The sequence below is a fragment of the Berghia stephanieae genome, chromosome 8, assembly GCF_034508935.2.
Source record: "Berghia stephanieae isolate SIO BIC M18660-M18661 chromosome 8, UCSD_Bste_1.3, whole genome shotgun sequence".
In the NCBI taxonomy this organism is placed as follows: Eukaryota; Metazoa; Mollusca; class Gastropoda; order Nudibranchia; family Aeolidiidae; genus Berghia; species Berghia stephanieae.
The window spans coordinates 9,945,773-9,956,615 of NC_088367.1; the positions used below are offsets into that span (position 1 = coordinate 9,945,773).

The following is a 10,843-nucleotide window of genomic DNA, read 5'->3' on the forward strand; positions in this document are numbered from 1 at the left end:
TATAAGAAATGACTAAAAGATATAAATATAAATGTTTCCAAATGAAAGAATACAAAAGTAGGCATTTCCGGTGCAACAACGAAAACCGTTTGTATGCTGACAAAGGTTTGCAGCTGAAACGTCCATTGTATGTATCGTTTTATCCAGAGGCCTTCTTCCTATTTAAATCTTTTTGTTAGTAAAATAGGATAGGAATATTATTCAACCAATTATTATATTCTCTTAAAGACTATATAATATAGATAGTGTGCGCTTGGCTATGAGCTATCCACGACCCCCAAAAAAGTCGCTTCTAACCTTAGTCTTATTAGAGCCTTTTCTCCCCGACTTCTTGAGGTCACGGGTTCAACAAGAAGTCGGGAGGAGAGGGCTCTAATAAGACTAAGGTTAGAAGCGACTCTTTTTGGGGGGTCGTGGATAGTTCATACGGTAGAGTCATGATCTTCCCGGCCAGGGCGAGTTGTCGTGCCAGTAAGGTCGCGGGTTCGAGCCCCCATCGCCGCCGCGAAATTTTTATTCTCTGTTGTATTCTGGCACGTTCCTACTCACTTCATTTCTTGTTATGATGAACAATTTACGAAATGATTTTGTATTCTATTATTGCATTGGAGACAGCCTCGGGTCATCTTGTCATTCTATAGATAGTATGCGCTTGGCTAAGAAGCTCAAAACATTGCCATCCGGAAGTATAACGGACCAACACACAAAACTGTGTGTTACCATGGACGTTTATAGTCTGGTTAATATAATTTCGTGAGAATTACTCATAAACGCGGATGGCAAAAAAACAATAACAAAGACATGAGTGACGTCATCTTCGTTCTATCTATACCCATGGGTTTGAATCTCGCTTCTGGCACTTTCGTTATTTTTCCCCTTGGGCAAGATTATTATCCCCGGGGGCCCATAAATAGATTATGACAACACGGGTAATTCATGTTGACATCAAACGTCGAATTAATGGGATTATCTATTAGCTCACTCAACCCTAACACCGATTATATCCGTAGTTTACCCGGGTTACTTTTACCCCATGCCTATTTATTACAATTTTCTGAGAGAAATTATAGGCGTAGTATCAAAGTTAATGTTTTTAGTTTTTACACGTTAATTATAGTTAAATAAAACTATCTATGTATAAATAGAATGAAGATGACGTCACTCAAGCATTTGTTATTGTATTTTACCATCCGCGTTTGTGAGTAATGCTCACTGAACTGTATTAACCCGACTAGAAACGTTCATGGATACACACAGTTTTGTGTGTTGGTCCGTAATACTTCCGGATGGCAATGTTATGAGCTTCTTAGCCAAGCGCATACTATCTATAGAATGACAAGATGACCCGAGGCTGTCTCCAATGCAATAATAGAATACAAAATCATTTGGTAAATTGTTCATCATAACAAGAAATGAAGTGAGTAGGAACGTGCCAGAATACAACAGAGAATAAAAGGAGTTCACAACATTGCCATCCTGAAGTATAAATGACCAACACACAAACTCTGTGTAACCATGAACTTTTATAGTCTGGTTAATACAGTTTAGTGAGAACAACTCACAAACGCGGATGGCAAAAACAATAACAAAGGCCTGAGTGACGTCATCTTCGAACTATCTATAGCGTAGCCATCGTTATGTTATAGCCTGACACTGAAATCCAAAAGAACTGGCAGTTTGACATCATTATTTGGTTTTGGCACCGCCTAGTGAGTTGTCGTTAGTAAAGTTCATGGAAACAAGTTATTTCATTGGTTGAACTATTGAATACAACTCACGATTTGTTTTCTTTTGTGGCAAAAGACTGGCATTTTGGCGTCAGTTTTTGGTCAGTGTCAGGCTATAACTTTACGATGGCTACGGTTATAGTCGATGTTAGGGTTGAGTGAGTTAACTCTCAGGCGACAGCATGGAACGATGCATCCCGGAGATGACGTAATAATTAATCATAATGATATACACCAGCCTCACTTTCTTGTTTTAAAAATAATTTTGTCTTTTTGTTTTTAAAATTTAGACTCAAAGTTCACAACAGCAATTTTTTTATAACATAATTGTGACCCATCCTCTCAAACCGGTATTATGTCGGAACGAACCAGATGCTTAAAAGCCGAATTTAATGTTAAACTTGTCAAAATTATAAATCGTTAGCATTAGCACCCTAAAATATGGTAGCAATTCTCCTCAACAAATCATATAAACTCAACAAAAGTCCGATATTTATGGCTATAAATTCAATTTTCAACATCTTAACCAATCCGACTTAATACCGTTTTTGAGGCGAAGGGTCACATTAAAGATGACAAAAATAGAATTTGAATTAACTTGGACAACAAAGACAATAATTACATTTAAATTTGATCCTACGTTATGAATAATTAAACGCTTAGTTATCAATAGTCATTTAAAAACTCGACTTTCTATATCTAATATAGAAAACAGATGTGGTGTGCAAATTTAAATAATACAATTTAAATTGAAGTGTAGCTAAATTACAAAATAATATAAGCCATGAAGAAACGCGTCCACAATATCTAATTACAAACTGCCACTGATCCGTGACGGCGAAAAACAAAAGTGAATTCTTGAACAGTCACTCAGCTCTTTGTTTTTGTTTTTAGCCAGCTATTTTTATGATTAGTTCTCACTAAATTCAGTCATTCAGACTATAAACGTTTACGGTTACAAAATAGATAGTTTTGTGTGCTGGTACGTTGTATCCAAATGAAAATGTTGTGAGATTTTTGGTTCAATGCACAGCATTACTTGACAAAATATACAGATAGTATGCGCTTGGCTAAGAAGCTCACAACATTGCCACCCGGAGGTCTAACGGACCAACACACAAAACTCTGTGTAACCATGAACGTTTATAGATAGTATGCGCTTGGCTAAGAAGCTCATAACATTGCCATCCGGAAGTATAACGGACCAACACACAAAACTGTGTGTATCCATGAACGTTTATAGTCAGGTTAATACAGTTCAGTGAGCATTACTCACAAACCCGGATGGCAAAAATCAATAACAAAGACCTGAGTGACGTCATCTTCGAACTATCTATAGTCTGGGTAATACAGTTTAGTGAGAATTACTCATAAACGCGGATGGCAAAAAACAACAACAAAGACCCGAGTAACGTCAACTTCATTCTATCTATATGTTATTTCGATATGGTGAATAATAGAAATGGAACATGAAGGGAAGATCTATTTGTTGTAGAATGAAGTTGACATCACTCGGGTCTTTGTTACTGTTTTTCTTTTTTTGCCATCCGCGTATATATAAGAATAATTCGCACTAAACTGTATTAATCAGACTATAAACGTTAAAGGTTACACACAGTTTTGTGTGTTGGTCCGGTATAGTTCCGGATGGCAATGTTGTGAGCGTCTTAGCCAAGCGCATACTATCTATAATTTATGTTGTAATGATAGTCAACCAACTCGAATTACCGTTACTTATTCTGCCAAATAGTTCATGACTTCAAGCCAATTATTCGTAATTTTTTGTTCATGCCTATGTAATTGGCACTGCGTTGGCGTTGCAGAGGTAAAGAAAATTTGCCTCGTCTTGTTACAAAGTCAAGCAATGTTGAAGGAGATCAGTATTCGGATACGTAACAATGATTGCACAATTTTGGCACAAAGGAACTTGGCGCCTTGTGTTCCGCCAAAGAATCAGGAGGATAGGTGAATAAGTAATAAAACAGAGTTTGGAGAACTAAAGATATCTCCCTTCGACTAAAGCTAAGACTTCAAACCAAACGTGAAGTCTGCCCTACTGTACTTGGAACGCATCACAGGCATGTATAAATAGTTTGTGCTTGGCTAAGAAGTTCACAACATTGCCATCCGGAAGTATAACTGGCTAACACACAAAACTGTGTGTAATCATAATCGTTTATAGTTTGATTAATACAGTTTAGTGAGAATTACTCATAAACGCGAATGGCAAAAACAATAACAAAAACGGGAGTGAAGTCAACTTCATTCTATCTATAAGGAGGGTACAGATTTTCGTAAACAGGTGCATGCGTAAGCTACTCAGAATAAAATGGATGATAGAATAAAAAATGAAGAAGTATGGAAAAGAACACAGCAGAAACCAGTGGGAGAGGAAATAGGAAGAAGACGATGGAGGTAGATTGGACACACCCTTAGAAAGAATGACTCAACTATAAAAAGAAGATATTGGACGGAAACAAAGGGAAGGACACGAGGAACATGGAGAAGAATTAAAGAAGCTGATAGATAGAATGCGCTTGGCCAATGAGTTCACAACATTGCCATCCGGAAGTATAACGGACCAACACACAAACTCTGTGTAACCATGAACTTTTATAGATAGTATGCGCTTGGCTAAGAAGCTCATAACATTGCCATCCGGAAGTATCACGGACCAACACACAAAACTGTGTGTATCCATGAACGTTTATAGTCAGGCTAATACAGTTCAGTGAGCATTACTCATAAACGCGGATGGCAAAAAACAATAACAAAGACCTGAGTGACGCCATCTTCGAACTATCTATAGTCTGGTTAATACAGTTTAGTGAGAACAACTCACAAACGCGGATGGCAAAAACAATAACAAAGGCCTGAGTGACGTCATCTGCATACTATCTATATACAGAGAAGTGATAAGACATGGAACGAGATAAAAAAGTTAGCTCAGGATAGAGAAGGATGAAAACTGTTTGTCTGTGGCCTATACCCTGACCCAGGGTGAAAAAAGCAATGATGATGAAGTAAGAAAAGAATTTGGGTCAGTTGAGTTGTAGTTTTTTTTCTTCCAGATCCACCCCTAGTGATTGAGAAGTTGGACTACTTAAATCTGGCAGAAAGTACTTTGTGATTAAAAAGGCATTTTATCCAAAGGGTGACAAACAATTGCAACTCTGCTACAGAAACCAAGTGAAAATCCAGCTTGTCAGCCGTATTATTTTAAAAGTCTGTTATTATCGTAGCCATCGTGAACTTATAGATAGTATGCAGATGACGTCACTCAGGTCTTTGTTATTGTTTTTTGACTCGGCGTTTATGAGTAATGCTCACTGAACTGTATTAACCCGACTATAAACGTTCATGGTTACACACAGTTTTGTGTGTTGGTCCGTTATGCTTCCGGATGGCAATGTTATGAGCTTCTTAGTCAAGCGCATACTATCTATAGCCTGGTACTGAACAAAAAATGACGTCAAAATGCCAGTGTTTGGCCACAAAAGAAAACAAACCGTGAGTTGTATTCAATAGTTTAACCAATGGAATCACTTGTTTCCATGAGCTCTACTAACGACAACTCACTGGACGTAACAAAAACCTTTTTAAAAATGACGTCAAACTATAAGTCCTAGTGGGTTCTAGTCTCAGGCTGTAACTTAACGATGGCTACGGAGTCACACCGTAGCCATCATTAACATATAGGCTGACACAAGAACCCACTAGGACTTATAGTTTGGCGTCATTTTCTAGGTTTTTACACCGTCTAGTGAGTTGTCGTTAGTAGAGCTCAGAGAAACAAGTGATTCCATTGGTTGACCTGTTAATACAACTCACGATTTGTTTTCTTTTGTGGCCAAACACTGGCATTTTGACGTCATTTTTTTGGTCAGGTCAGTGCGTGGCCTTCGTAAAGTTATGGCCTGATACTGACCAAAAAATGACGTCAAAATGCCAGTCTTTTGCCACAAAAGAAAACAAATCGTGAGTTGTATTCAATAGTTCAACCAATGAAATAACTTGTTTCCATGAGCACTACTAACGAAATCTCACTAGGCGGTGTAAAAACCAAATAATGACGTCAAAATGCCAGTCCTTTTGGGTTTCAGTGTCAGGCTATAACATAATGATGGCTACGCTAGAACCCACAAGGACTTATAGTGTGGCGTCATTTTCTAGGTTTATGCACCGTCAAGTGAGTTGTCATTAGTAGGGCTGAGGGAACAAGTGATTCCATTGGTTGACCTGTTAATAAAACTTTCACGATTTGTTTTCTTTTGTGGCCAAACAAAGACTGGTCTTTTGACATCATTTTTTTTACCAGTGTCAGGCTATAGATAGTATGCAGATGACGTCACTCAGGCCTTTGTTATTGTTTTTGCCATCCGCGTTTGTGAGTTGTTCTCACTAAACTGTATTAACCAGACTATAAAAGTTCATGGTTACACAGAGTTTGTGTGTTGGTCCGTTATACTTCCGGATGGCAATGTTGTGAACTCCTTGGCCAAGCGCATTCTATCTATACGTTAACAATAGCTAAGATAGTATGCAGATGACGTAACTCAGGCCTTTGTTATTGTTTTTGCCATCCGCGTTTGTGAGTTGTTCTCACTAAACTGTGTTAACCAGACTATAAAAGTTCATGGTTACACAGAGTTTGTGTGTTGGTCCGTTATACTTCCGGATGGCAATGTTGTGAACTCCTTGGCCAAGCGCATTCTATCAATAGCTACGGTCTGAATCGTATCTCAACAGAAAAGGCTATGTGGTCTAATGGTATGACACTCGCTTTCGGATAGGAAGGTCCTGGGTTCGAGCCTCGCGCTCGGCGCATAGTTGATTCCTTGGAAAAAGACTCTTTAGTCACATTCTCTCACCGGACTCAGGTGTAAAAAGAATACATGGACGTTAACAGCGTTGCCTTTGTCCGAAAAATTGTAATATCGCCTAACAAGCGTCATGTCCCGTCACATGTTAAATGCTGCTGTTGACCAGGGACCCCTTGTAAAGCGCTTTGAGCACATTTAGTGGATATTGCGCTATATAAAGCTCATTAAAAACAAAAACAAAAAAAAAGGATTTGGTTGGGTAAGTGTACTCACCAACCAATTCTGTTTATCGTTGGACTTGAGAGATTTGAATGCCTTTTTCCACATGCCTTTGATGGAGGCGTTCCGCTTCCCCTTCTCCTCCTCCGCCTCCCCTCCTTCCGCATCGTCCACGTATCCGTTCTCTTTGGGCGTCAGCATCTCGATCTGTGAAGGAAATTGAAAAGTGAAAATGAGGAGACTTGGTATAGATGCAACGTAATTGACGTCACTCAGCTGCTGTTATTGTTTATATATATATATATATATATATATATATATATATATATATATATATATATATATATATATATATATGTATATATATAGCTATATTAGCTCTAACCATCATTATCGAGCACTTTCGTACCTACGAGTACCCACCAACACTCATAAATATATTATATATATATATATATATATATATATATATATATATATATATATATATATAGTTAGAATGAAGTTGATGTCACTCGGGTCTTTGTTTTTGTTATTTGCCATCCGCGTTTATGAGTTACTCTCATTAACCAGACTATATAAGTTTAAGGTTACACACAGTTTTGTGTGTTGGTCCGTTATACTTCCGGATGGCAATGTTATGAGTTTCTTAGCCAAGCGCATACTATCTATATGTAAAGTTCTCTCTGAATAGGATTCAATAGTCTGATGTCACGTCCGCCCAGCAACGAGCAGATTGGTTCTAAACAAAGAAAATCGGTACTTTTTAATCTTCATGCTGGCTGGAACTTTTTCACATGTCATGTGATCAGAATGTATAAAAGTTAAAACATGATCAGATTTATGTTTTTCTCCTCTGGGTACATTTTTATGCTAGTCGGAAAATATTTCATAAGGCCGCCGTCCGACATTGTTCCGATAGTTTAGAACCAGTTACTAAGTTACCATGCGCCATTACGAGGGAAATGACGTCACGACCCATTGAACACTATTGCATGACAGACGATAGATGCTGTGCGCTTGACTATGAAACTCACAACATTGCCATCGGGAAATATAACGGACCAACATAATATAAAAGTATGTGTAACCATGAACGTTTATAGTCTGGTAAATACAGTTTAGTGAGAATTGCTCATAAACGTGGATGGCAAAAGGCAATAACAAAGACCAGAGTGACGTCAACTTCGTTCTGGCAAAACACAATAAATTATTGTTATTGTTTTTTTTTTTGTTTTTTTTTTTTTGTTTTTTTGTTTTTTTTTTGTTTTTTGCCATCCATATATATGAGTAATTCTCATTAAACTGTATTAACCAGACTATAGATAGTTCGAAGATGACGTCACTCAGGCCTTTCTTATTGTTTTTGCCATCCGCGTTTGTGAGTTGCTCTCACTAAACTGTATTAACCAGACTATAAAAGTTCATGGTTACACAGTTTGTGTGTTGGTCCGTTATACTTCCGGATGGCAATGTTGTGAACTCCTTGGCCAAGCGCATTCTATCTATAGATAGTATGCGCTTGGCTTAGAAGCTCATAACATTGCCATCCGGAAGTATAACGGACCAACACACAAAACTGTGTGTATCAATGAACGTTTAAGTCGGGTTAATACAGTTCAGTGACCATTACTCATAAACGCGGATGGCAAAAAACAATAACAAAGAAGTGAGTGACGTCATCTTCGAACAATCTATAAACGTTTAAGCTTACACATTGATTTGTGCGTTGGTACGTTATACTTCCGGATGGCAATGTTGTGAGTAACTTACCCAAGCGCTCACTATCTATTAACGTTAAATGTCACACGATAAAGTTCTGGCGGGTAGAATTGTTGAGCATTTTACCAAAACGGATAGCATCAATAGAAGGCAGGAAATTGACATCACTCAGATCATAATTATTGCTTTTAAGTGATTAGTTCTCAATAAATTATATCCACCGGACTATAATAAACAATCAAGGCCACACACAATTGGATTCACTAGTCTGTTGTCACGTCGCCCAGCAACGGCGGCCATCGTGGTTCTAAACAAAGAAAATCGGTACTTTTTCTTCTTCATGCTGACTAGAACTTTTCATATGTCTTGTGATCAGAATGTGTAAAAGTCAAAACATGATCAGATTTATAATGTTTTTTTTTTCCTCTGGATACGCTATTATGCTCGTCGGAGAAATATTTCATAAGGGCGTCCGCCATTGTTCCGATAGTTTAGAGCCAGTTACTAAGTTACCATGCGTCAATACGAGGGAAGTGTCGTTACGACTGTTGAAGCGTATTTTTGTGTGCTGTTACGTTTTATCCGCTGGCGGATGTTTTGAGTTTTCTACCTAAACACATAACATCAATAGTAGCTTAATGGTTTGGATATTGTTCATTATTCCCTACTTATTATGTCCTTTTTTTTTTAGTTCTTTGACCTTTTTAGGCGTAGTAGTATCAGCTTGTGTAATTGGAGACGGAAACGTGGTGTTTAGACCAATTATTACGCAATAGCGGTTTCTTTTAAAGTCGAAATTCGACATCAAAGTACGCTCATCATATCCACATACTCTCTCTGTCTCTCTCTCTCTCTCTCTCTCTCTCTCTCTCTCTCTCTCTCTGTGTGTGTGTGTGTGTGTGTGTCTCCTCTCTCTTTCTCTCTCTCTCTCTCTGTCTATCGCTCTCTTCCTCTCTCTTTCTTTCTCCTGTGTGTGTGTGTGTCTCCTCTCTCTCTCTCTCACTCTCTCTCTATCTATCTATCGCTCTCTTCCTCTCTCTCTTTCTCTCTTCTCTCTCTCTCTTTCTCTCTCTCTCTCTCTCTCTCTCTCTCTCTCTCTCTTTCCCTTGACCAATTTCTCTCTCTCTCTCTCTCTCTCTCTCTCTCTCTCTCTCTCACTCTCTCTCTTTCTATCTCTCCCACTTTCTTTCACTATTTCATTCTCTCTTCCTATCTCTCTTCCTCCCTCCCCCCCCCTCTCTCTCTCTCTCTCTCTCTCTCTCTCTCTCTCTCTCTCTCTCTATCTATCTATCTATCTATCTATCTCTTTCTCCCTCACGCACGACATTTATATATAATAATATATGGAACCCGGTCGTCATTTGCCATTTAGCAAGACGGGGCGGGGGGGGGGGGGGGGGGGGGGGGGGGGGGGGGACTTCTCACACTAGAAACATTTAAAAAGTTGAACTTTTATATACCTTGCGCAATATCCACTAGAAGTGCTCAAATCGCTTTACAACATTACACAGACTTACGTTTAAAAGCTAACGACATTCGATTTATTCCTAAAGTTAGATGATCTCCGCTGAAACGCTAAGCATAGTCATAAAGAAAAGAAAAACTTGAGCTTTTATATAGCGCAATATCCACTAAACGTGCGCAAAGCGCTTTACAAGGGGTCCCTGGCCAACAGCTACAGTAAACATGTGGGACGTGACATGACGCCTGTTAAGCGATATTATAATTTATTTTTCGGACAAGGACAACGCTCTTAACGTGATCATTGTACACATGAGTATGGTGAGAGCATGTGAGTAAAGAGCCTTCTCCAAGGACTCAACAATGCGCAGAGCAAGGCTCGATCCCAGGACTTTCCGATCCGAAAACGATTGTCATACCACTAGGCCACATAGCCGCACAACACAGAAAACTATGAGTAAACTGAAACGATTATCATATGATTGATGATAAAATTAGTCAGCCATTTGGCGGTATAAATAGAATAAAGTTGACGTCACTCGGGTCTTTGTTATTTTTTTATTTTATTTTTTTTTGCCATCCGCGTTTATGAGTTGTTCTCACTAAACTGTATTATCTAGACTTTAACAGTTCCTTGTTACACACAGTTTTGTGTGTTGGTCCGTTATACTTCCGGATGGCAATGTTATGAGCTTCTTAACCAATCGCATACTAACTATAATTATAGATAGAATGCGCTTGGCCAAGTTCACAACATTGCCATCCGGAAGTATAACGGACCAACACACAAAACTCTGTGTAACCATGAACTTTTATAGAGTGGTTAATACAGTTTAGTGAGAACAACTCAAAAACGCGGATGGCAAAATACAATAACAAAGGCTTGAGTGA

The 10,843-nt window shown here is 38.5% G+C and overlaps 1 protein-coding gene across 1 annotated transcript in view; it reads right to left on the bottom strand.

Annotated features, from left to right (window-relative positions):
* The window catches only part of LOC144977963 (uncharacterized), a 504,761-nt gene that overhangs the window by 81,318 nt on the left and 412,600 nt on the right, over nucleotides 1–10,843 (bottom strand). Inside the window, exon 10 of the mRNA XM_078923372.1 lies at nucleotides 6,824–6,976. Coding sequence (XP_078779498.1) covers nucleotides 6,824–6,976 — 153 coding nt within the window. The remainder of the gene's footprint in view (nucleotides 1–6,823; nucleotides 6,977–10,843) is intronic.